The following is a 26,406-nucleotide window of genomic DNA, read 5'->3' as shown; positions in this document are numbered from 1 at the left end:
TACTCACTCAGAGACTCCAGCAAATCCAGTTTTGAATTTTAATGCTGGCCCATGCCCTGCTGGTTGAGTCCAGGCAAAAATGCTGATTAGGATACTGCTTGTCCCAGGTCAGTGTGACCCACCAAATGGGATCAAAATGTTATACCACCCAAGGGCTTAAACACCTGTAGAAAAGACTGAATGTTCTGACAAGAAAATAGGACTCTGACTATACCTGCCTGGAATGCTCTCTCTCTCTGTTACACACACACACACACACAAAAGGTTTCGGTCTGTGGTCCTGCTCTCAGCCCAGTGGTGAGTGAGAAGGTGGTGTCTCAGGACTTCCATTCAACCGTAGATGACATGGTTTTCTACTGCGAGTGCAACACACATGGAGCAGTTTGAACAACTTTGTGAAAAGTTTTACTAGTTTGGGTCTGACTTCCACCAAAATGTCAGGGCACTCCCTGGTCACTGGCTCCTTTGTGGTAGCAGACTATGTGGTGTTTGCTGTCATGCTCCTGGTGTCGGCTGCCGTCGGGGTCTACTACGCCTGGGCAGACAGGGGCCAGCAAAGCTCCGGGGACTTCCTAATGGGGGGTCGAAGACTGACTGCCTTGCCTGTCTCCCTGTCCCTGACCGCCAGCTTCATGTCAGCCATCACAGTGCTGTCCAACCCAGCTGAGGTAAGATACAGCATATGCCCAAGGGACTAATTAAAAAAAACATCTCATTTTGTGACAGCATGTCTTTTTTAGTGCAAGAAAACTTTTTTAGTGGGTTTAGATTCATCACTTTCCCATTGCAGTTTTCCCTGATTTTCCTAGATGAATTAGAACGGTCAAGACAATGAGACATACTGTACGTACATACATTAATGAGCTGTTGCTTGTTCATCATCACACTAATGCAATTATAAAGGGTGACTCATGGATACAGAATTGAAAATTATTCTTAGAACAAAATGGGAAACATTTAAGTCTTTCAAATATTCTTAGATGACTTTTTAAAAATCATGGAAAACACACTAACTTATATTATTATTGTTTGTAGGTATACCGCTACGGAGCCAACATTGGATTTTATGGTCTGGCCTACGCAATGACGATGGTGATCACATCTGAGATCTTTCTCCCAGTCTTTTACAGGCTGGCCATCACCAGCACATATGAGGTAAGTGTGCTTTGGTTTTTAGATTAGCGTGTGCATTTTGTTCTATTCACAAAGTCATGATTAAATATGTCAAATGATTTGTTTGCGTGTAAAAGACATAAGAAACTGACCAAGATATTGGACAGGTAGTGGTCAAGCACATTACACAGTTCTACCAGTGAAAGGACAAAGTCCATTTTTGTTCGGATTCTTTGTCAATTTTCTGGTTTCTGTCTTACAGTATTGTAATTTTTGGGGCAGCAAGTCAAGGTGATGTAGAAGCGGTCCAGGAGTGGATATGAACAATGGTGGACATGGATAGTAAAAATCAAATCAAGCATTGCTTGAAAGATCTAAAGTAAGGGGGAGTAAAATGAGTCATTACTTTTGTATAAAGCAGGGCCAGTGGTCAATTTGTGATAGCGGAGCATGATAACTTCTTGAATTCTCGTGTCAAAAATGTCCAATTTGTCTTTCCGATACCGAACTTATGCATTGTGTGCTCTTTTCTGTGTTTGCTAAGTATTTGGAGCTGCGTTTCAGCAGAGCGACCCGTCTGTTGGGAACTGTGCTCTTCATTGTCCAGACAGTGAGTAAAAAGTTAGTCACCACGTTATGACAGGGCTTTGACCTCCAAACCTTTACTCATTTGTGTCCGTATTATTTCTCTCACAGATCCTCTACACTGGAATCGTCATCTATGCCCCAGCTCTTGCTTTACACCAAGGTCTGCTGTTTTGAATCTGCTCTGACTCATGAAACATTCCTGCATGAGGGCACTTAAAGCTGCTTGGTTTTGCTGCGTTGAGTATGTCTGACCCCCCCCCCCCCCCCCCCCCCCCCCCCCCCCCCCCCCCCCCTTTCTCTGCAGTCACTGGGATGGATCTATGGAGTGCAGTTATTTCCACAGGCGTGGTCTGTACCTTTTACTGCACTATGGTAGGTAAATCAAAGCGTTCTGTTGTGCACAAAATTAAAACGTAATAAACTTCTCAGATTTCATGGCAGATGTTTTTCCTTATTCTTTGAATTCCAGGATTATAATTTACAGTAAACAGGACACCTGTTTGTGGTCTGCATTGTTACAGGGTGGTCTGAAGGCAGTGGTGTGGACCGATGTGTTTCAGGTAGGGCTCTGGATGGAAAAAACAACCACGAATCTGTCACCTCTGACCAAGGCTGGGATTACTGTGCATGTGTCATAGCTTTTTGTGGCTGCTGGTGAAAACCATGTTTACCACCAGCTGTGGTCCAGCACAGCTCATCTTTTGGATTAAGGCATTACAGTTAATATTTTATCCATGAACACTATTTTAAGAACGAGGATGAAAAAAGCAAGGACGAAGCAAGCTAAAATGATGAAAATGTTCCCCTCCAGCTTGGCGTCATGTTTGCAGGCTTCCTGTCTGTCATCATCAGGTCCGTGGTCGTTCAAGGTGGAGTCCTCACCATCATATCGGATTCAGAACAGGGAGGGAGACTCAACTTTTGGGAGTGAGTATGTTTTAAAAATATTCAGTTGAACGGCTCTATTTAAACGTGGGAATAGGTTAAACTTTTAACAAAAGAGATACAAGAAGTACAGTCATTTTCTAACCGAAAAACATGCGTGAGTGACAATCTGTCTCTCTCCATGGTGCTGAAATTTCTCGCAACTATTGAAACACTTTTAACTTCAAATATTTACTGATATTCAAATTGGCTTCTTTTTCTGTTTCACCTAGCTTTGACACAAACCCTCTGAGGAGACACACTTTTTGGACCATAACCATTGGCGGAACATTTGTCTGGGTCAGTATCTATGGGATCAACCAGGCCCAGGTTCAGAGATACATCTCCTGCAAGAGCATCGCTCATGCCAGACTGTGAGTTCTGATTTACACAGAGAGACACTTACAGAGACACGCGATATGCAATAAATCTTGGCCATATTGGCTCCTTTCATTGTCTTTTGGTACATTATTTTATATATCTGTGGGGAACAATGTCGATAAACCTCAAGCGTACCACTTCTCATTCATCGACCATACAGGGATTAGTGCACTGTTTTTGTGTGTTTTTGCTCCCCAATGTGTGATTCTTCTTTTTTCTAGATCTCTGTACATCAATCTGCTTGGCATGTGGGCCATCTTGCTGTGCTCAGTGTTTGCAGGAATGGGCCTCTTCTCAGTCTATAAGAACTGCGACCCATGGACAGCTGGATGGGTTACTGCTCCAGACCAGGTGTATTTATATATATATCTGTATATATATTCTGTATGCTTGCACTGTGAGACTCTCCTGATTATGTTTACTCAGTGTTACCCTTCCTTTTTAGTTGATGCCCTATTTGGTGATGGACATCCTGGGAGACTATCCTGGCCTTCCTGGACTATTTGTTGCCGCTGCGTATAGTGGCTCTCTCAGGTTAATCACACATGGAAAAGTTGTCTAATTCACCCTATAATTAAATTAATTTCTCTGATATCAACTCCTGATTTGTACAAAGAAGTTTGTAAATGTGAAGTATTTGTGTGATTGTTCTTCTTTGATTAAAGTGTGTGATTTTGATGCTAAATTAACCCCAGCACAGTGTCATCCAGCATCAACGCACTGGCTGCAGTGACAGTGGAGGACCTGATCAAACCGTACACAAACATATCTGAGAAACATCTGTCCTGGATCGCAAAAGGACTGAGTGAGTGCATAGTCCTCATGTACTGTGTTTGAGTTGAATGAGTTGTCTGTTAGGTGGTTATTGAGGATTAAATCTCCTGTCTTCTCTCATGTTATTTGCAGGTCTCATATTTGGGGTTTTATGCATTGGAATGGCTGGACTGGCTTCAGTCATGGGAGGCATCTTGCAGGTAAAGTGGATCTGTTTGGTAGGCCTTAAAAAAAGTGAGACTCTGTCTGGGGTTTTTATGATGTATTATAGGAATGAAACCTGGGAATTAATGTGCTTCTTTACACAGGCAGCCATCAGTATATTTGGCATCATTGGAGGTCCTTTACTTGCTGTGTTCACATTGGGTATCCTCTGTCCATTTGCCAACTCCAAAGTAAGCCGGTCCTCATTTAACCGTAGTTTTTTTGTTGTTATTGTGATTCCAATAATGCAAGCTAATATCAAAAAGGAACATCAATCCAGAGAAAAGAAGTTACCTTATAAATAACCATTTAAAAATGCTTCTTTGAAAAGGACATTTGACTACTTCCTGGGAATAAAATGTCTTCTAGGGAGCATTGACAGGTCTCGTGTCGGGGCTGGGAGTGGCTCTGTGGGTGGGCATCGGAGCCCAGATATACCCCCCACCCCCTGAGATGAGCCGACCTCTGTCACTGACCACTGAGGGCTGTAACCTCACCACAACAGACAGATTCAACTGGACCTCGACGGCTCTACCGACGCAGCCACTCGCCATCAGCACAGCCCCGGTACATAGCATTGATGGCAAGTAAGTGTTTAACTGGATGGGATTGATTTGGTTGGTTATTATTTGCCATATTTAGTGCCCGCAGTTGAGCTAAGGCTAATGCCTGCCTAAGAACATGGTGATAGTAAGAAATAAGTGCAAAACATCACTTTCTTACTCCTTCACTATTTTCACCCACCTCCAGGCCTCTGCTGGCAGATAACTGGTACTCTCTGTCATACCTTTACTTCAGTCCTATTGGGACCATCGTAGCTATCTGTGTGGGACTGTTAGTCAGCCTGTTTACAGGTAAATAACATATATTTTGTTTTAAATTTTACATAATTAAGTGTTTTTTGATGTGCTCGTGTGTGTCATTAATTTGCATTTCAGGAGGCTATAAGTTGAAGGTGGAATCAAAGCTTACATTAATGAAAGAAGACACAACTCTTTATCACCTGTTCCAAGTTTGCAAAGACAGAGTAAGAGCTGCAGCAGTGAAATAATATCACATGCTATCAACTTTGAACAGCTGCTGACTTTCTGCTTTGTGCTCTTTTCTTTTTTTGAGGTCATGAGACAGACAGGAAAGCTTGACCTGACAAGGGACAAAGGAAAGAGAACTGGCAGCACTAATCCTGCTTTCTGCGACGTAGAGCTGAACACAACTAAAAGCAGCATTACCTCATGAAATGCAGCTGTTTGTAACACTGTCAATGATATAATACAAGAGATGTCAATAAAGGCGTTGAATTACAGAAAAAAAAGTCTGTGTGGAGTTTCCCTGTGTTTGCGTACATATCCAAAGGCATGAGGACGGTGTACAATGTGATTCTGTCAGTGTGTGTTTGGCTAAAGAACTGTCTAACTCTTAGAGTCACTGCACATTTGAAATATAAATATGATTTATGTTGGTTCCCTATCACTTCATAGGCCATTCAATACATTTGAACCAATGTTTACAAATGCATGCTTATTTACAGTATAATTTACCGTATTATTCAACAATTAGAAAATAAACGGTGTCGAGGCTGGTTCACTGGTTTACTATTATTTCGCAGCAGGCATGAAGCATTAAAGCAAAGACATACATACATATATAAAAAAGCACACAAAATACACAGCAAATGACAGTATGGCATACAGTAGATAAAATATCATCAAGAAAGACATATCATCCCCGCATCGTCAATGACAACAACAAGCTACGGACACAGTGTGTACTGTTACTGTCACCCTCCATCGTCATCATCATCATCACTTGTGTGAATATAATCTCTTCCTAACAGGTCACGTTGTTTCTGCTCCAGCCTGCTGAATGATGTTTTTTTTTATTTAAACAATACCCTTTATTAAGGTGTTCAAACGTGTTTCACCAGCTAAATGCTTTCTGTCACAAATTAGTTTTTATTTGAACCTTAATGTCTAGTATTATAATCCTTACTTGCTAACTGAAACATCCCAGGTCTGTAGGCAAATCTTCATGGACTGGCTCACATGATGTACAATAACACCCTAACAGCCTTTTATGTTGTATATTTTATGTCCCTGCCAAATATGTGGAGCAGAGCAGCTGTGCTCCTTATTATCCTGACAGTGAGTACATGTAAGAAGCAGTCAGCACAGGACAGCGCTCTGGCCGCTGTCTGTAATATTTCTGTCCGTCTGTCACAGATCCTCAACACTGGAATCATCCTTCTTCCCCAGCCCTTGCTTAAAACCAGGGTATGCTGGTTTCAATCAAGTAAACATCACTACATGAGGATGCTTGGTTTTCTCAGTTAAGTGCCTGATGTACCCCACTGTGGCTTTCACCAGTAACTGGTATAGATCTCAGATGTGCAGTCATTTGAATGTATTTTTTAATACATTTTACTGCACTGTGTTACGTTTGAGATAAAGCTGCCATATACACATACACTACCTCACAAGGGTTTTACTTACAGTATATGGATTTTACAAGCAAATACCCGAGCTGGTGCAGTTATATACAGTACACACAGCAGCTTGTAGGCCACCACAGCAGGAACATTAAACTACTGATAGGAGATCTGAGAAATCATTACATTTTAACCCTGAGTTGCTTATGTTTTAGAATAATATGGTTGTTTAGGTGCAACACATTGGTCTAATTTAAACCAAACTTAACACCGAAATGAAGGCAAATGTGGTAACCAAATCCAAATGATGCGTCTCTGTGTCAGTTGGTGGGTAATTTACCCAGATGTATCCTCCCCCTTCCTGTAATGAGCCGTACCTGTCACTGCTCTAAGTGGTCACTACAGAAAGCCTCGGCCAAACCACAACCCCAGGACAGAAAAGTGGTGACAAGTAAGTATGTGGCGGTTTGTAATTGATTGACTCATACATTGTTGTTGTGAAAGCAAGTGTATGTGTATCAGAGCAACAAAAAAACTTAACTTAATTACTTAAGATTGTGACATCAAGTCAGCATTGTACATAATTTCTATCCAGGGTTTAACATTACACTTCACTGTCTTGACTCATCAAAACTGAAAAATATAATCTAGGCACATTTAGTAAGTCAATTTGATTATTCTTAGACGATTCATGATTGCTGTTCGGTTTGCCATATCATTTGCCATAAATGAGCCTATTCAGTTTTTAAAAAAAATTCAAAATGACAACATACCCCAAAAATTTGGGGTTTGCATCTGAACAGATTTTTTTATTTTCCTATTTTTTGAAATACTTTCTACCACCTCATGACATTTTCAAAGTAGTCAGAGTTTCTAATCTTGCAGTTCCATTGGGATTTTTAACAATATTTCTTGATATTTTTAGGATACATTCCCATACAAGCAATGGCAGCAAAAGAAGTTAAACTGAGGAAGAACACTGCTGTGACGCATTTATTACACTAGACATTACTGTTGTTTTTCTATCTGTGTGTTCATACATAGCCATGCACATTCTTATGACAATATATCTACAAATATATACACTGAAATACATTGCACAGTGTGATTCAGATTCTAATACCTAGGCTTCCTGACTGTTTTAGAGGAAAACCTATGACATTAACATATATACAGTATTGATTTAAAACAATGGCCTTTAAAAAGGTACAACTTGGGTATAAAAAATATAGAGCACATTCTGTTACGGCTTCATTATAATCAGTTTCTGGCACTTCCTATAGATGTATCGTCTACTTCCCTTGAGACACAAGCATTGTTCATTTTTATATAAAAGGCAATTGTTGGGTCATTTCTTAGAGTAATATGTACTCAATCTCATTAATAGATACATTAAATATTAACACATTGACTGTACACTCCTTCCACCCTAAAGGATAATTGTGTAATTATTTTTTGGGTTGGTAATATTTCTTCATGACTTGATATTTCCTGAGGAAACACATAGCTTCCAGTTCCTTGATGAGAGAGTTGCCACGGGCTACCAGCTTTAGGATCTTATCAGGGTCTGTCACGTCTTTATTCTTCATGAAAGCTGACTTCAGGCGCTGTTTGAAATAAGCTGACCCCTGGGGGTAGTCACGGCCAAGATACAGCAGCTTTTGGACGAGGATTGGAAACACATTTAACTCACAGGACACAACCGAACCTTGTGTGTATGTGCACGTGCCATAGACAGATAATTCACTTACAGTTCTGTAAAGTTTGATAACCTGACCCCTGAAAGGGTTGGCCATGTCTGGAACCAGGTGGCCTCTCACACTCCTGAAACGAAAAAGAAACAACATAAAAAAGAAACTGTGAGACGTCAATGACAGTAGAGACGGAAGCATTTGATGGGCGTGACTGAGTGACAGAAGACAGAAGACACTCAAACAATACAATTAGCCAAAACCCTAAAGACAAAATAGTCGCGACGTCTAATCATGCCGCACCACTCTGAAATAAGCTAACGCTAGCTAACTAGCTTGGTTTAGCTAGCTAGCTTGTTAGTGAACGCTAGCACGTAGCTAACACACAAGTTAACGTTAGCCTAACATTCTACATTCATCACAACCAACCATTTAAAACAGTGCTATCATATTTACTCTTGTTCTTCTGTTGGTGGAGTTACTCAAACGGTTCGATAATGAAGACACGAATCCTTTTCTTTGTCTTAATACTGACAGCACAGTGTATGAATGCACTGAACAGAAAGAGATGGACACAGCCGAATCTCGTTTCGTTATGTCGCAAATAAAAACAGATAACCACGCATGCGCTGTCATTTCTATGGTTACCTGGACGCTACAGACCTTTTTTGTTTCAGCATGGTGAGTTTTTATAATGTTTTTCGACTAAATTACCTCTGTCTGGCCTTAGATCTTGTCATATTCAAATGGCTTAAACCGCAGGGGTCAACACTAACTATAGTATTGTCACAAAACCTAGAAAGTATTCATTTTCCATCCGATTTTTCCCCCTGCGCATTGAGTTCATTTTTCAAACCTTTATTAACTTTCTCTCTATGTTTTCTCCTTTGAATGATAGCCACCCAAGAAAGAAAAGGTATGAGCAAAAGTCAGTCAGCACATTTACAATTATTGTACATTAATCTGATTACCATAGGCATAGGTAACAGTAGAATATGTGCACACCATCCTAATCCTTCAGTAATTGTCACAATCACACTTGTTCCGTCACAGTGTGTATACCCACCCTTTCCCTAATGTGCCCTTTTCCAACTACATATGTAGAAGCGAGCTTTCCATCCCTGTTAAACACTGATTTGTATTTGTGCTGGTTTCAAGTCATCAAAGGGAGGTAAGCTGAACAAGGCCCAGAAGGCCAAGAAGCAGCAAGAGGAGGAGGAAAGAAGGCTCCAAGAGGAAGGTGAGCCTGTCTCTACTCATCTAGAGTGGGCACACTTAGGATATACTCTGTTTTGAGCTTCTACCTGTCACTGTTTAGGACATGCATTGAGTACATGCACATTATATGTGCTTTTGCTTTACAGAGGAAGCACGGCTGCAAGCGGAAAAAGAAGAGAGGGAAAAATTGGAAAGAGAAAAAAAGGAGAAGGAGCAGGAAAGGCTTGAGCTAAAGGTAAGACGCCCCTATAGAATATAATTACCAAGTTCATGTATGTCCAATGGCTGTAATATACATTATTACGTGATTCTTTTCCCTTCTTAAATAAACTGTTCTTATTGTAAGAAAATAACTGTTAGCACTAAAAAAAATAGACAACTCTTAATGGAAATGTATGTGCATGCTGCTGCTTTGCTGTTATCATGGGTGTCTTTTGCTGACAGGACCAAGCACGCAGAGAAGATGAGTTGAACGAACTCCACCATCTACTGGAGGAGAATCATACTGCGTTGACCACATGGAAAGCTGATGCTGTGGAGAAAGCCAAGGTGTGTGAGAGAAAGACTTGAAACAAACAACAATTAAAATGAATTGCCATGTCTGACACATATATTGTTACCAATGATCATTTCCCCCTGAGCAAACAATGCGACACTATGTGTTGTTTCACACACAAGCAGACACCAGGATGGAAAAAAGCTAAAATGTTGATACAGAAATGACAACGTTTTTTTCCTGTATCCAGATTAAATAGATCCAATATAATATACTCAATACAACAAATTATTATGGCTGATATTAACATACATGATGTTGTGTCCAGTGGAAGAGATACATGCGGTGTGATGGCATCCCAGACCCAGCAGCACAGCAGGATCTTAACACATATATCAGCCTATGGAGAGATGACCCAGAGGTCAATATCACACTCGTGCTCAAACAATGTCACCTCGCTCTACAGGTCTGTATGTAGATGTGTACATGTCATACACTTAGTTGATTAATCAATGCGGAGTAAATCAACTCCAGCTTTAAAGATCAGTTATTTTTTTATTGGCTATAAACACCAAATATGTGCTGGTTACAGCTTCCCAAGGGGGAAACATGCTTGCTATTATGTATTTCATTCTGTATACTAGAAATATGAATTGTATGGGTTTTCAGCTCTTTATCAAACAAGAGGCAAAGAATTAAAGAAAGGAAAAACCCAATCTGTAATCAGATTTTATTTTATTTTGCCCCACAAGCACAATAGAAATGAGAGAAATAGAAGAAGCAGACTTTGTCTGTGCTCATTGACATGTGTTTGTCCCTTTAAACGTGAAGTAGATAATATGTAAGTGTCTTTTATTTTGTTGTCATTAAGATTCCACTGTTACTCTAAATTGCTCATTTTATCTTCTCAATAAGAAACTGACGTTCCATTACAACAATAATTCAACTCTCCGTTTGTATCCAGAGTTATGTACAATCCTGAGATCATGCGTTTTTGACATCGATGGCATATAATCGTCACAACATTAATGTTATTTTCTATCTACTGAGCAACTATATCCAGAGCCACTGATTGAAAAACTGTGCCAGATTGAAATGAACACTGTTACTATTGTGCCTGAAACAAGGCATTAAATAATTGTTAATAAATAAATAAATGTGGTCCCTTACAGCTGATGGAGGAGCTGGAGGATCTGCTCAGAGATGTTACAGATCCACAAGAATGCCACAAGTACCAGGAGGGCCTCATAAACTTGCAGGAGCTATACCACTCTAAACTCCTCCTCACCACTGAGGAAATCCTCAAGGTACACGGATTCTGGTTTTACCTGTGCTTACACATTTTGACGCACTTAGTTACAATATGAAAGCAGCTATATAATGAAAGTGATTTATTATTGTGTACGTGGGTTATTTCCAGTATTTTCCGAGGCTCAAGACATGACGTGCAAACACTGTGTGTAATGGCCCTTAGGAAGCATGGTTTTTTGTTTGTGTCTCCCTTGTCATAGAGGGCCAGTATGAACATCGACACTGAGACAGGAAACATGCAGACTGTGGTCAAAGATGTCGACATTACACTGTGTCTCTGGGCCAACCTCAAGAAGAATCCAAGGTTTGTAGAGGGTGCTGCCACAACTAGATTTTCTGACATAAATGGGATCATAAAAGCAAGTGTGGTTAGTAAATATTGTTGGCTTAAATGTTAAACTCTAGCCCCGTGGTCCTCAAAGTTCACAACAGAGTATTTGGAACATTCAAATTCTGTGCATGTTTTTAAGATTTCTCTTTTATTTTTATTGGGTCCATTTAGGTTTAGAGATTTAAACTTTGGGGAGGCTGGCCTGGGCTTTGAGCTTCCCAAACAGCTAGCTGTGAGCCATATCGCTGTACGGTTGCTCCACACACGCCATGACCACCTGTCCTTGCTGGCCAGGATGGTTCACAAGACAATCCACACACCCAGCCTCAGGTACTTATCTGATCTGGGCTCTCAACACTGGAACTACAGAGATTCCTACTACGAGTTACAGTTATAACAAGTCTTGTCTTTTCTTATCTGTTTGGTCCAGGTCTCTTGCAGGCGGTGAGGAGGTTCCGGCAGACATAGATCTACCTGAGCAGGGGGAGACAAAAAGAACGGGGGAGGTGAAGGAAGACATTGAGACCCAGCAGCAGCGAGTGGACGAGGAGGTGCAGTCCATCCAAGGATCCGAAGGGAAAAAGGTAAAACGAAAGAATGAGTTTCTGGCCTAGGCTGCAACATTCAATGTGATGTTTGCATTCTGACTATGTATGTATCTCACAGAGTGCAGCCAGCCTACAGTCCAGAAGAAACAGTGCCCAGTCGGCAGAAGGCAGAGTGAGCCAGATACAGACACAGATGGAGGCACTCAGCGGTAAGACGCCCAGCAAGACACTTCCCAACACTCCTAAAAGAATGCCCCATCACACTGGATGTAAACCTACTGTCACTAAAAATGACTGACATATCTTTTCATACATGGACGAGCACCATACACCACCTACATCTTAAGTTTCTAATGTTTATTTTAAAATGAAGATTAATATATGTCTACACAAATGATTGTTGTAAAAAAAATGGATTAATTGAATGATTCTTTTTTTTTCTTTCCCTATTCAGCTGAGGGGGACTTGACATGTGCAACGGTGCAGCTGACAAAGATGGAGCGCACTGAGTGTGCCCAGGTTGTGGACTTAATGCAGCACACACCTCTGGGTGGGGTCTTCTACTGTGACGTGTTTCACCTCCCGCCACAAGCCAACCAGGTCAATGGCTGGGAAATTAGACAGGTAAGTAGAAAAGGGTTTCAGTGTTTGCAGCTTCCACCAGGCCCTGCAGCTAAAGTCGACCTCGCCTTCATATCCGACTAATGTTTCCAGCTGTCGGACGAAGGGCTTCAGGTGTTCCCGTATCCTATGGAAAAGTCAAACTTAGATGACAACAAAGCTCTCCCCTGCCCTCCTGTCGTTGTGTCTGTGACACTGCCAGACTCTGTTGCCTTCCTGGAAACTCCTCAAGTGGCTCGCTGGGATGCTGAAGGTAGGACAGGCAGCTATATAATACTCTCAGAAGCAATGTTTTTTATCAAATAGGGGTACACGTACATGTTTTTTGATATTTTAAAGGGGGTACGTTATTGAAAAAACGTTTGAGAGCCACTGTTCTACAGCAGAGAAAGGTGGACAAAATGTCATGCACTTTGAACATGTTTTTTTTTTATTATCCAGTGAAGCAGTGGAGGATGGACAGTATCACTGACTTGTCTTATGAAGAAGAAGAGGCCAAAATCTCCTTTAAGATGGACTCATTCCAGCCCTTTGTGCTGATGCAGGAGACGTATGCCAACCTTCCCTTCCTGAGTTGGGAGCTCAGGCCATTGGGCCAAGACGCAGCTCTTTTCACCGTCAACGGGGCACTCATTGACCTCAGTATCACAATCCAGGTAAGAGACTGGAAAGTACTGTACGCACATGACAGAAGAACAAATCGGGCGATGAAGCTTGACGGTTTTCATTTTTGTTTGTGCCTGTTCTGCTAACAGGGTAATCAGTGTATGTTGCAGTTGGAGCAAGAAAGAGGTCTCTCTCACCTCATAGGGCAGTGGATGAGTGGCCCCATTCTGCAGAGAGCCATGCTTAAAGCAGGGATCAACATCTTTGTCAATGAATACACCGACAAATACGTCATCACCTGCGGCAAGGTCTGCATTCTTTACTTGATGACTGGGAATGGTAGAACAAGATATTAGATTTAAACCATGTAACGCTTTAACAACTCTGTGTTACACAACACAGTGTTGCAGCATAGCGTCCAGCATGCTACATATCAGTGCAAAAGTGACAGGAAGTGGGAGATGACATGTAATCTGCTCTAAATGTTATTTTTACCATGTTCATTATTTTAGTTTGTTAGCATGCTAACATTTGCTAGGCTGAGGTTGATGGGAATGTTATGCAAGTATTTGGTCATAAAATACATTTTGGAAAAATTAGACTTCTGGCCTAATGGTGGTGCTAAATGAAAATCTAAGGGATCACCCAAGTTAATAACACCCATACTGATGTAAATGTCTGTACCAAATTTCACTTTAAACCAAAAAAAGTCACCTAGTGCCTTACGGTGGGACAAGTTTAGGGCACCATCAAATTCAGTATGATTCATCCTCTGGGGACGGTCTGTACAAAATATCATGGCAATCCATCTAATAGTTTTTTAGGTATTTTAGTCTAGACCAACCAATCGGCATTGCTGCCTCCACACTGCTACCCTGGCTCTTAAAAAGAATTTAACAAATCAGATTTGTGGAAGGCTTTAGCAGAGGATAGTATCATGTCTGGATGGTTGCACAGATTTAAAGATGAGATAGGAAACATACAAAAAATGTAAAGTGTCTGTAGCTCAAGCTAATCAACACTATGAAGTAGATGGACACACTTACTTTCTAAACAACCTACTCACTAGAAATTATTTAAAAATGACGGGGACCTGACGTGGATTTACATTTACTACTAATACTAGGTGTCACCAGTTACATGTGATGTGTAGTTCCTCTCCTCCTCAGGACCCACTGACAGAACATGCGGCCTACAAACAGATGGCCCTCTTTGCCTCTGCCTGCGCTTTCTCGAGGAGCAAGTGGAATGCCAAATGTGGACCTGAGCATTTAGTCATGCAGGTATTCTCATTCTCACATCAATACATCTATTTAATTTGGCATTCTACCCCTATCCCCCCCAACATTTGTACTTATTCCCGGTGTTCTGCTAGGCATGTGAGCACCACGGCCCGGACCCGGTCCCTAAGGATTCGTGGAGTCTCTACCTGCTGGGTGCTCAGAGGAGTCAGAAGCTGGAAATCACAGAGACGAGTGAGCAATTCTCTCCCGATTATTATCCTGGAAGTGAGTTTCACTCCACCTTCATCCACATGCTCCAGGACAACATGAGCACTGATGGCACAGCCAGGACCAGAGAATCCAATTATCTGTTTGTTGACACGGTGCAGAGCCTTCTTTGTGCCACCAGACCACTGATGTATTCATAACCTGTGTGACATTTACAGGATGGTTTTTAAAACAACAAATTAAAGACATTTTAAAACACCTGACGTTGACATGTACATTTGGATAAAATGAGATAAATGTATAAGAACACACGTCTATGTAGAATTGGCTACTTTATTTGTGCAAAGTTTCACGCATCTTCTTTGGAACATACAAAAGAGTATGAAGTTGAAAAAACGGTGACAACCACAGCAAGAACTTAAAAAGGAAAATTAAAAAAAAAAACTTTGGTGTTAAAACTGTCACACTGTAGAATTATAACTTAACAAAAATAAACAGATATTCACATATTACGACTCTAAACTAACAATCTTATATAGATTTAAACATATTTTTAAAATGAAAGATTTATTACCAGTGTTTATAGACTTAAGTTATAAAATGTCCTCTGCAAAATTCCATTAAAAAAGGTTGGCAGTCCTGACTTTATTCAAATGCATGAAATGTGTTTAAAAAGCCATTTGGCACAATAGGAGCGTCCATGATGTTTGTCAATGGAAAACTGCACAGCGGCCCATTGTATGACTTGTTAGATCAGTGCTGTCATTCTGATGAAGTTGTGACATGATTGGTCAACGTTGTACCAGCTCTGTTGACGAATCAAGCCTGATTTGAAGGATTGTTGTCCGGGTTAGACGGTTGCCAGCAGCACTGACTGGAAAACTACGTCAGAATGTGGTAAGGATGTTGAGCAGCCCATCTTAAAAAGGACTTTGGTTTCCACCACCTGACCAACTGCTTCTTCTCTTTAAACACAGACACACACAGACACACACGCAAACAAACAACTAACTAATTTAGCAAACGTAATGTGATGCATAAACTCCTCCATGGGGTTAACTATCCTCTGAGGACTGGCTCGTGCTGTCAATGCAAGTCTTGTTTTAGGAATCTTCAGGCAGCAGTTACTTCAGGCACCAGTAAACATCCCAACAGCTTCTGCTCAGGAGTGGTACACTGAACTTTCTTCATCACCACCACAGCGCACAGATCATCAAGCAGAGACTTGACGGGCGGTGACACCGTCCACCCCCTGGTGTCAGGGCCTAGACCGGGGGCTGTCCATTATGCCGGAGCCCTGTATAGGGCCACAGCAGCTGCTGGATGGTCATCCAGGAGTCCCCGGTCCCCACAGGGGCTGCATCTACCGCTGGCTGCATCACCAGGCTGGCCAGCAGTGCCAAGAGACCTGCAGGTGAACCATTCACATTTACCAAAACAAAGAATGGGATGCCACTATCGCTTGTTCTGTTTTGGGAAAATGTCTTAACAGCTGCTCTTACATTAAGAGGAGGAACAGCAGTTAAGTCATTGTGGCTGGAACATGGGACTGAAATGTATAAACCTATGAACAGAATGTGTTTACCCAAAGAAAGAGCAAACACAAACCTTTAAAACAGGGAACTCCCGTATTGGAGACAATGCACATGGAAATTGTAGTAACTCAGTATAGAGTGGGTTATTTAATTTTTTCGGTTGTCATTTCCAAGTACAAAATTATCTTTACGGTCTAAGACTGAAAACAAGTATCTTATAATTAGTACTACAGCCGAGCAAAGTGTACCTGCTAGCACCACCACCATCGCCAACCAAAGCCAGAGACCCCTGCCACCTCTGGCTACTGCCGCGGCCGCCCGGGAAGACGTCAGGCTGTCTGACAGAGACAGGCCCATTCCTTGGTCTGTGGACATGGGGCTGGAGGATGGGCTTGGACTGGAAGTAGGCAAAAAAAAAATAAAAAAAAATAAAGAAGTTAGCAAATGGATAGAAAAAGTATGAGGGAATAAAAAATAAACGGTCCCAAGATAAAGCAAAACAGTATAACAAGTTAGCACATGAATAGAAAATAAGGCTTGAGAGATTTAAAAAATGGTCCAAGATAAAGCAAGATATTGAATAAGTTACCAATAATGACTTAAAGGGAAGGAAATAGGTCACTTTTATTTTGTAAATACTTTGGGTCATTTGTGGTAACTAATGCAATGGATGGCGGGCGGTGAATTAGCTCCAGCTTGGTGTGATTTAAAGTTGGCTTCAATGAAGCGTATTTTGCCACCCATCTCCAACAGTGTCAAAGATGCAGAACCAATTACATCATCAGCGTAATGAAAAAGCTGTCAGCAGCACAGTTAATAGCGGTTGACATGAATATGGATTTGAGCATTTAAGGTAATGGTTTTAAGAGCAATATATTCCACAAGCACCTCCATTTTGGACTCTCCTCCATACACACTTACAGCATTACAAACAGCTCATCTTGACTTCTTAGCAATGTGGAGGGAGGAAGAGAGAAAAGGACAGTTCAGAACAAGACATGATCCGCTTGCACAAAACACTTAGTTGCCCCACAAAAAATAGAGAAAATAGTCCAGGTGTAGTGGTCAGCACATAAAATTGTTAAAGCGGCTGAACATGTTAATAAAGGACAGAAGACTATGCGGGGTAAAGATGAATTAGTAATCAGTTAGATGCTTTGTTAGCTGCACACTGCAAATCAGAACTTGACATCCATGCAATAAACACAAATCCTGATGTACACTGATCTCAAGACAGTTGAGCACCCTGGAGCAAAGAAGAAGCTAGTCCAGCACAGACCCATATAATGAAAGAGTTTCATCACTTAGAAGGTTCCATATACTCACACAACCTTTTGTAACTGTGTTCCTGTTTGTAACACAGGAGTGATAATAAAATGTTCATGATGCATAATTTACTGCTCGCTTCTTAGCAAGAGCACTGATAGCCACAATGATGGAATAGCTACAAGGCGCAACCATCAGAGACCAACTTTGAAAATGTAAGTCATTGATGTCATAATACTGGACACATTGATGGCTGTGTGATCTGTGCAAAAACAACACAGGAAGGATGTTTAACATCCAAGGACAGACAGATACAAATATTTAATCCAGGGTGTCAGGGATGTTCTCCAATACCAGGCCACATTCAGTTTGCAGCCACTGGAATGTACAGCTAAATGATGAACTCTTTCACTATGCAGCTAGCCTCTTAGCTTTTCTGGCAGAAAGTGGTGCCGCAGTAGGCTAGTGTTGGGCATTTGGTCGGACTAACGTCTTGAGGGGCAGAATGAGGGAGGTGAGTTTGCTGCCCAGCTCACTGAGACTGGACCTCCTCCTCTCTGCCACCGGCTCCTCCTTCTGCTCGTCCTCCGACGGGCAGTCGGTGTTGTCGTAGGCCGTCCTGTGGGCACGCGTGGGTCAGGCATTCACAAACATACTGTTCAGTTGCACATTCACATACAAGCATGGCCACATTACCACCACAATACTGTATGTGCACATGCACATTTCATGCATTATGCAGCCAACAAATATTCAGTGATTTACATTGTCCTGCTGTTCACCGAGAGATCCCTGCAATATAACAATACATTCCCACCAATCCACTTACATGCTCCAATGTTATATCACAAACCCACAAAGCAATTTCATGTTTCATATATTTGGAGAGCTTTGAATTGCCTTGATTCGTATCATCCGAGCTCCACTTTTGGCTTTACTGCTCAAATAGAGCAAATTTTTGTCTCCTCTTCCAAACATTTGAAAGCTACAAGATGCAGATACAAAAAAAAAAAAACTTTACATTTTACAAAGACACAAATGCAAAAATGTGCTACATTTGTAAAATGACACCAAAGGATGTTGGCCTTTAATAAACACATGCGAGGAGGGGCTAGATGCATGAAAGATGGCTGCTGTGCTGTTTGATGTCATCATCACTGATTCCTTCTGGTCTCAAAGGATAAAATGCTTTGTTTTAGCGGTCTAAGCTTCACGCTTTCCTTTACATTATCACTGTTCCAGATATTTGCAATTAAAAATGTTTTCCTTTGAAGTTTCTGGTTTGTTATTTAATAGCACTTATTTTTTCACATTAGTGCTTCGTACACTGCTTTCTGCTGACCATCAAAACGTTTCAAGCACGTTTCCTTTCGGGAAACAGAATTGTTAGGAAGGACAAGGTTTAAGCAGAATCTCGGCTTTATTCTATAATGTTTGCAATTAAAAATTATTTTGTTATATCTATTTTGATCATTGATCATTGAATATCTGCTACAACGAGAAACCGCAACTTGACCACAACTAAAGTAAAGGGACTGAAACATCCAAATTTTCTTCATTGTCAACGATAATGATGTCACTCCAGAAAGCTGCCATCTTTATGCATCTGGGGCCACAGTAAAAAAATATATATACAGAAAAAAAAAATACTTGTGCGACACAGCCAGCGTGGTTCCTTTCTTCTTGACATGTCTTACCCCTTCATCATGAGAGAGGGCTCTTCAGTGTCAACCCAGGCCGCAGAGCTAACAAAGCGCTTTAGTGGTGGGCGCGCATTGCTCTTTCCTGGCACATTCCTGGAAACCATCATCATCACATACAGTAGGGGCATAACAACAACAACAAGCTTCATGTCGTGGTATAGCAAGCTTCCGTGGCTTGAAAACGAAAGCCACAGCCAGTAGCTTCCTGCAGTAGGAACAGCATAGGGCTGACCCGAATGCTTCGAGGCTTTGATTGTTGCCATAGTAATCACCTTGTAAATCAGTAGTAAAATACTTTGTTTTTAATTTTAACATTTTTATTATCATGCATTACCCAAAGATCCAGAGTAGCCCATATTCTCTGACGGGGCGCTGTGTGTGTGTGTGTGTGTGTGTGTGTATGTATGCGGGGGTCTTATGTGTGTAGGCCTAGTTGCGGTCTGCCTCACTCCATCCAGGCGCCTGGCCTGAGCTATCATCTAACCTTACCAGCACCCAGACTGGATGTAGTCGCTAGCTACTCGGCTGCCACTACTGGCATGCAGGATGTCAAAAAAAGTCAGGTGTCAAAAGATGACCCCCAAATATGAAGCAGATAAGCCAAAAAATACAGGGCATATCACAAACCCAGTTTGGCAGATCACCTGAAAAGTGTAAGTAACATCTTATCCTTGATAAAGTATTTAAATGATGTGTGTATGTTTTGTACATGTATAATTTTATGTAATGTGATTAACCAAGTGATTCCATGTTCTGTACATGCCTGTCAGCAGCAGCAGAGTGCACAGCGGCTGGCTAACTCCCTGCCAGGCTGACTGACAGACAGACAGACAGTAGTTAATGTAAAGTAACTGAACTAAATCCGAGCTCACCCGCTGGCAAACGTCTGAAGACAGATTGATGGACACATACACGAGTCTCCAGTCTCACATCTACTCCTACCTCACGCCCACCCAATGTATTCCAACACTTCTCAAGATTCAAAGCCCGAAAAAAAGAGATGTTCAAGACAGACCTAGTTTCAAAGGGTGGAGTATTTTGAACAGTCTTCCTACTTTTAACTTAAGCACACTCTCCCACACACATATCTTGTTCACCTTCACTCTACATATAAAAGTTTTCAACCTACACAATACCACACATACAAATGACTTACCATGGGGATCGCCTGGTCAGTCTCTCCGTCTCAGTCTCTAGGCAGTCTTGTGTTTTGGACTGTGGTGGGAAAATCAAACAATCTCAACAAAAATGCTCCTTTGTGGAAAGCCTGGATTTATTTTTCTAAAACCCATGAAAACCTGTCTTACTGTACAAAATGGTTTTAGAGTTACTCACGGAATCCTTTCAGCCCTAATTAAAAGCAATCCTAAGAAAATGAAAATTGTATTGTTCCTACCATGTCAAAGTGCACGTTGCCTCCAGAGCGTGGGATTGATGCTATGCTGACCCGCCGAGTTGTTGACTGTTGAGGAATAAAAGAAACTTCATAGAACAAATAGGAACATTACGAACATAATCAGTCCTGAGTAAAGATGAATGATAAAATCATATGTAACCCAGGTGCGGCTGACCTTGTAGTACTGTGTTGGCTGCTTCTTGCCACGGAAGTCATCTGGAAAGAGGAATAGTTTAGTTGCCGTGTGTGTGTGTGTACGTATGTATATATATTGTACATTTGTTTTAGCAACAATGGATTTGGGGGCATATTTATACATATGTATGCTCAGCACACACACACTGCGCGCGTGTGTGTGTGTGTGTGTGTGTGTGTGTGTGTGTGTGTGTGTGTGTGTGTGTGCTGAGCATACTTATGTATAAATATGCCCCCTAATCCATTGTTGCTAAAACAAATGTGAATAAACACATCAACGCACATGCAGTTTTTTCCGGTTCCGGTAGTCACTTATCAGCAATATTTAAATATGACTAATGCAACACATATTAGCAATTTATTTTTTGGGGATTCAGTATTTGCTGTCCCTAATCCTTTTTTTTTTTTTTTTTTTTTTTTTTTTTAAAGTAGCCAAGAATTGGTGTTCAATTTCTGAAAAAAGGTTGCCAGTGGCAACCTAGCAACTATTCCTGTTGAGCCCTGGTATCTCACCACCATGACATTTCATTTGTCTGGTTCTAGGAGAAGATTGTGATAGTGGATGTTTTCCACCAACTATTAAGTATGTTCTGTCAAAAGTAAGATCTAGAATGTCAGCAACAGAAAAGCAGGTGACATTGCTCTAAAAATGTATTGCACCTTAGTAGTATGTCACCATTATGTAACCATTCCCTACCTCGTTCAGTTTGTGATCCAAACGACCTCTCGTTCTGCATGATGGCCTCTCTCAGCTCCAGCAGCTCAGCGTGCTCCTTGGTATACATCCTTCTCAGGTTCTCCACATGCTGGATCATCACCTCCACAGCCTTACCAATACGGCTCTCCTGACATTCCCATGCACAAGGCTCCATTAAATGCCCACACAGTAGTTTTTTTGCACAGGAATTAAAATTGATTTCAGCCCATATTTCATCACACACAAAACACTAGAAACTAATCCTGACAACACAAATACACATTATCCCACCTGGTGAATCGCTCCTAGCATCTCAGAGCGACTGGACACCCTGGTCATGGACTGGATAAGGATATCCAGGTTCTTCTGGAGCCTCTGGATGATCTCGATGGACTGGTTGTCATCCTCACACAGAGGAGCCAGTGCCTGGGAGAAGAGAACCGAAGAGAAAAAGAATTAAGAGTTTAAGAGAAAACACAAAGGAAGAGAAAGACTAAGAGAAAAAAATAAAAATAAACCTGACTGCACCGTAATTAGGGTAATAATCAAACAGGAAAGCTGCAGAAAGATAGAACAGTCTTTCCTACACCTGCACGGTAAGTAGCCATGAATTTTATGCACTTTTGTTTACTCCTAAAAAAAAAGTGTGCAGGTCCAATTTTAGTATTATTAAAAAAGGGCTGCACAAAGACACTACAAACATTCTGTAGGTAATCATCACAAAGTGAAGAGTCCACTCTTGCAAGACTTACAATTTAAATAAACCCACACTTGGCAAAGTATAATTATTTCGTGGAGAAAAAGCTGGAGAGGGACACACATATTCACACTGACCTGCAGTAAGCCTTGACAGCTGGACACCTCCCTGCGGACATTCTCCTCAGCCAAGTCACGCGACCTCTCCTCCAGCCGGAGTCTCTTCTCCAGGGTGAACATGTCACACTTGAAGCCCAATGCCAGACGCTGAAACTCCGCCTGAAAACATGAACGAGACACTTGACTTTTTTTCCTAACATTTCCTTGTTTTGACTGAGATTAGAGTTTTTCCCCCCATCAAATACAGCTAGCTAAAAAGTCACACCAGATAAAATCAGGAAACTCCCACACCTTACTTATAGAACACCCTCACATTTCAAGAGGATCCATCAGTGCATTGACATAGGGATACAACTTTCTTTTGGATGATTATTGTATGGGATTCAAATAATACCACAAACTTACTAACACATTAACTTTGTATGGCAATGTATTTCTTTATTATTTCTGATGTATGCACATTTAAGACTGAAGAAATGCTGTGCAAGAAAAGAATTCACACAATTTTTGACTTGTGCTCTAGTAGTCTGAATATATGAATTCACATTTTGAATACAGAGGCAGAATATGAAACAGACTCATGTGTGGCTTCTAAGATTTACTTTTAAATACACATAATCCTAAAAAATAAGTCCTGTTTCTACTACAAAATGATGAGAAAATGTCCTTAACAAAGCAGTTTCTTACATTACTTGTTACAGAATGCAACTCCAAGATCTAATGGTGTACATACCTCAACCTCCTTGTCATTAGTTGAAAGGCTGCAAACAAAGAGACAACAATGAGGACTCTGTGACAAGTCATATTACATGTACACATGGAAGGACTGGATTTCTGTGTTGCATTACTATGAACATTTGCTGTCTTACCTGTTCTTGTCCTCTTTGGAGGTGCCATTAGTGTCCGAGATCATTGACGTCTCAGCTAGGAATGGAAATGATAAGCAGGTGAGTTATGGTTTCGACAGATACCTGATCAAATGGTGCAATCGTTATTTACAATGTTAATAGAGTAAATGTACAAGCATTTATTTACAAATAGAATAACATTTGGTATTAAAAGACAGGTGAAGCATGATAAATATACTATCTAGAATATAAGAGTGGACAATGAATATATTTCACATACATTCCTTCTTATAGGCCAAGCTGGTCTCACTTTGGTCCTCCTGAACCCTGTGCTCCTCGATGGCCTCCATGCTGCGGGACTGCTCCTGCAGGGTCCGGACAAACATTACTGCATCTCTCTGCTCAGTCTCCTCCTCCTGATCAGCTTTTAACTTGGATCCCTTCATGCTCACAATCCTCTCAACATCCATATTGCCCCTTCCCTTAAATAGTTTTAAGATTATGAAAAGGTAAAATGTGAATATTCAAAGCACCCGGCAAGGTAGTCGGCTCTTGATTCTGAATGATCTGAGTGGAGCTAAAATGAAGCTATGCGCTCTCTATTTTATAAAAGGAGAACACGAACACAAACAAACAAACAGAAATTGATTCTTAATAACACCAGCTCCATTTAACCAGATCCTGGTTGTTTCATCAAATCTACTACTTGTTGTATGCTAAGCTTAAACTAGTGTATAAAAAAACATAGTAACAAATAAAGAAAATATAAAACTGAACCAAAACTTCTTTATGTTGTCATGACTACTTTTACTCATTGACAACTTTTTTTGTATTATTATTTTAAAATTTATTGTGTGAATTACATACCACAAACTCTAAGAAAAACTGTTCTGAACTTCATTTAGTGTCTGGTTGTAAATGTAACCTATTGTGGTGAAAACTAAAAATATATTTGCTAGAAAATTTTACAGCTACCTTATAAAACTGATAAAATAGCTAAATCTACCGTTTAATTACCCCAATTTACAAAATAGCAGCATTAAACTCCAACAATAAAATACATTACTTAAATCCTTGTCACTATCAATATGTAGAATTACTAATCAGACCGTCGGCTGAGAAGCTGGAGTAGAGCAGATCTTACCAGTTGCCTTTTATTCTTGCCACAGAGGGGGAGGGAGTCCTTTTTGGTAGCACTATCTTCCGACAGGCTGGGGTCAGAGGTCACGCTGTCCATGCCGCTCCCCGATTGGCTGGCATGTGTGGAGGACGATCCTGACTGAGGAGAGCCGCCTTTAGAGAGGGTGGTCACTCCGCTGCTGGCGAGCCGCTCTGTCCCTGAAAGAAAGTTGGTTGTGTGGGTGATCAAAGTTACATGTAGATGCAAAAAGGAGTAAACAAACAGTCAGCTTAAAAATAGTTCTCTCTTCATCTCCTTCATACACCTAGATTTGAGCTTTTCTTCCTACCTTCCATGCTGGCGGCTACTGTTGGCACCTCAGCTGTACTGTCCTGCACGCTCTCCTCCTCTTCAACCAACACAGGTAGCAGGCACGTGCTGGAACACAGATACAGTGCACCTTTACACAATACTATAGCAAAAACACCCTAGATTTAAACAATGTCTCTAAAAAGGCATAATGACATAGTAAAGCAGTTTGAAAACCCTGAGTGGATAGTGAATCACTCACCTGTCCTCCGCTACTGATCTGTCTACCGACTGGTCCCGGTTCAGGCTCTGAGATGGACAAATGTAAGGGAAGAGAAGGAGGGAGGTGGTGAGAAATAGACAGGTGGCCTTTCGGCGCATTTTTTTGCCCCACAGTGCAGGAAATGGTCAATGATTAAAAGACACACATTCATTTACATACATGTAGCGTACCTGTCCCATGGCACTGAAACGCTATCTATTCTCTACAGTGTGTCGAAGAGAAAGATTATATAATGTGTTGCTGCATGGACAGCCCTGCTGCTCTGTGAGTGTGTGTGTTGCTGAGAAGGGTGCTCAGAGAACACGTTAACACTGGCACAGCGCTAAGTAGTGGAGGCGGACTGCGTGCACACACAGTCATGTGAACAGGCACAGGCACAACAAAGCAAGGTGAGCGCTCAGAACAATGCAATGGGAAATTGAGTAATGAGTATGCATATTTTGACACACCTCAAATTAGGAAAGAGCTGCTTCACCATTTTGCCAAATGTCATTTTAGAAACAAGATAAAACTGGCTGCTGTTCTTTTACCTGTGTCAACACTTTCAACTTGCATCAGATTCAAATCCAACACAGTTTGATTACAGCTATATTCCAAAAGATAAAATAATCAAAACATTTTCTTGCTAAATAATTTTTTTGCATGCCTACACAATCATATCCTAGGTTGTGTTATGTATTGACTGAAACTGATAAAACAATACTGAATTTAAGGAGTAAATTTGTCACTGGAGGAAAATCATTAAAAAAAACATTCGAACTGGTTCAATTTTACTCAATTTATTTCCCTGGAACAAATTTATAGTTTACGCCAACTTACGTTAAATTTAATATATGAATAGAGAGACAATGCATGTGACATATATGGGGAGATGGTCTATGAAAATATCTTCTATTTACAAGTAAAACTACTATTTGAATATATCCAACTGATTATGTTCAGACTGTGGTGAAAACAGCATCAAAACAATGGTCAGCCTTAGCTCTAACATGAAAACACTGCACACCCATCTGTAGCAGGGCATAATTACCATGAAGCACTCTTATTGCATTGACCAAACATCAAAGCAGCGCATTGTAAAGACTAATTGGTCCAAACAGACAAAGGGTACAGTGATGATCCACTGTGCCCAAGCGTTTGCTAATGGGCTTTGGAGCTTCATGGTTACGTTTTAGAGAAATTCTTCAGCTTGTATATAACTGGCTGTAATCTCATTTGGTTAGCCATTAGATAATAGTTATATTTACAAATCAACAAATGTAATTGCAGTCGATTAAAAAACAAAATACCACATTGTTTAACCTTCTCTTAACCGACGGTCTGCTCAGAATTGATATGTTCCTTTGTAGGAGCGCTGTCTAACTGTTGTGAATCTGAAGCATTTCAACTTGATAATATTTTAAAATTACAGTTATAATTAAAAGCACTTCAACAGTGACACCTTAATAAGCCATATTAAGTATTCAGTATTGGTCCCTTTTGGCAACATAGTTTAGAGAAGCCAATAGCCCATCTTACCTGATTGTCTGATCTGTCCCTGATTAATACATCCGTCC

At 40.9% G+C, this 26,406-nt stretch overlaps 4 protein-coding genes across 11 annotated transcripts in view; 2 read left to right on the top strand and 2 right to left on the bottom strand.

Moving 5' to 3' along the window:
* The first annotated feature begins 278 nt into the window (after window positions 1-278).
* slc5a8 (solute carrier family 5 member 8) lies at window positions 279-5,275 on the top strand. The gene is made up of 17 exons (XM_034863675.1): window positions 279-668; window positions 1,036-1,155; window positions 1,658-1,723; window positions 1,810-1,861; window positions 2,006-2,073; window positions 2,223-2,261; window positions 2,513-2,628; window positions 2,859-2,999; window positions 3,228-3,357; window positions 3,452-3,540; window positions 3,702-3,811; window positions 3,913-3,980; window positions 4,089-4,175; window positions 4,354-4,571; window positions 4,735-4,838; window positions 4,923-5,011; window positions 5,101-5,275. Exons 1-17 carry the CDS (start codon window positions 435-437, stop codon window positions 5,218-5,220), a joined length of 1,851 nt encoding a protein of 616 aa, XP_034719566.1. The 5' UTR covers window positions 279-434; the 3' UTR covers window positions 5,221-5,275.
* A 2,098-nt stretch (window positions 5,276-7,373) lies between these two features.
* Window positions 7,374-25,392, bottom strand: lyrm5a (LYR motif containing 5a). Of its 3 annotated transcripts, none has more exons than XM_034863684.1 (3): window positions 25,381-25,392; window positions 8,161-8,233; window positions 7,374-8,067 (listed from the first exon to the last, which is right to left on the bottom strand). In XM_034863684.1, exons 2-3 carry the CDS (start codon window positions 8,203-8,205, stop codon window positions 7,858-7,860), a joined length of 255 nt encoding a protein of 84 aa, XP_034719575.1. In that variant the 5' UTR covers window positions 8,206-8,233; window positions 25,381-25,392; the 3' UTR covers window positions 7,374-7,857. The 3 variants fall into 3 exon arrangements, with proteins under 3 accessions (XP_034719575.1, XP_034719574.1, XP_034719576.1); XM_034863683.1 differs by lacking the exon at window positions 25,381-25,392 and adding an exon at window positions 8,557-8,696; XM_034863685.1 differs by lacking the exon at window positions 25,381-25,392 and adding an exon at window positions 8,530-8,651.
* Window positions 8,670-15,650, top strand: cfap94 (cilia and flagella associated protein 94). 5 transcript variants are annotated; one of them, XM_034863672.1, is made up of 17 exons: window positions 8,670-8,781; window positions 8,999-9,016; window positions 9,259-9,340; window positions 9,465-9,553; window positions 9,763-9,867; window positions 10,143-10,280; window positions 10,987-11,121; window positions 11,326-11,429; window positions 11,628-11,786; window positions 11,887-12,007; window positions 12,123-12,273; window positions 12,459-12,628; window positions 12,719-12,878; window positions 13,067-13,281; window positions 13,381-13,539; window positions 14,401-14,514; window positions 14,607-15,650. In XM_034863672.1, exons 1-17 carry the CDS (start codon window positions 8,725-8,727, stop codon window positions 14,880-14,882), a joined length of 2,253 nt encoding a protein of 750 aa, XP_034719563.1. In that variant the 5' UTR covers window positions 8,670-8,724; the 3' UTR covers window positions 14,883-15,650. The 5 variants fall into 5 exon arrangements, with proteins under 5 accessions (XP_034719563.1, XP_034719561.1, XP_034719565.1 ...); XM_034863670.1 differs by having other exon boundaries at window positions 11,887-12,040; XM_034863674.1 differs by having other exon boundaries at window positions 8,671-8,781; window positions 12,123-12,213.
* lrmp (lymphoid-restricted membrane protein) overlaps window positions 15,002-26,406 on the bottom strand; it is a 34,404-nt gene continuing 22,999 nt past the window's right edge. For both annotated transcript variants that reach the window (XM_034863654.1, XM_034863655.1), the window contains exons 24-39: window positions 24,830-24,876; window positions 24,608-24,696; window positions 24,283-24,476; window positions 23,419-23,503; window positions 23,160-23,214; window positions 23,024-23,051; window positions 22,309-22,449; window positions 21,766-21,900; window positions 21,475-21,622; window positions 20,758-20,798; window positions 20,583-20,648; window positions 20,343-20,401; window positions 19,181-19,279; window positions 17,974-18,102; window positions 16,466-16,614; window positions 15,002-16,090 (exon numbers count right to left, since the gene is read on the bottom strand). In XM_034863654.1, coding sequence (XP_034719545.1) covers window positions 15,948-16,090; window positions 16,466-16,614; window positions 17,974-18,102; window positions 19,181-19,279; window positions 20,343-20,401; window positions 20,583-20,648; window positions 20,758-20,798; window positions 21,475-21,622; window positions 21,766-21,900; window positions 22,309-22,449; window positions 23,024-23,051; window positions 23,160-23,214; window positions 23,419-23,503; window positions 24,283-24,476; window positions 24,608-24,696; window positions 24,830-24,876 — 1,608 coding nt within the window. In that variant the 3' untranslated portion in view covers window positions 15,002-15,947. The remainder of the gene's footprint in view (window positions 16,091-16,465; window positions 16,615-17,973; window positions 18,103-19,180; window positions 19,280-20,342; window positions 20,402-20,582; window positions 20,649-20,757; window positions 20,799-21,474; window positions 21,623-21,765; window positions 21,901-22,308; window positions 22,450-23,023; window positions 23,052-23,159; window positions 23,215-23,418; window positions 23,504-24,282; window positions 24,477-24,607; window positions 24,697-24,829; window positions 24,877-26,406) is intronic.

This window comes from Etheostoma cragini, chromosome 23 (genome assembly GCF_013103735.1).
Source record: "Etheostoma cragini isolate CJK2018 chromosome 23, CSU_Ecrag_1.0, whole genome shotgun sequence".
NCBI lineage: Eukaryota > Metazoa > Chordata > Actinopteri > Perciformes > Percidae > Etheostoma > Etheostoma cragini.
The sequence above is the reverse complement of the archived record's forward strand: the minus strand, read 5'-3'. Positions and strand labels throughout refer to the sequence as shown.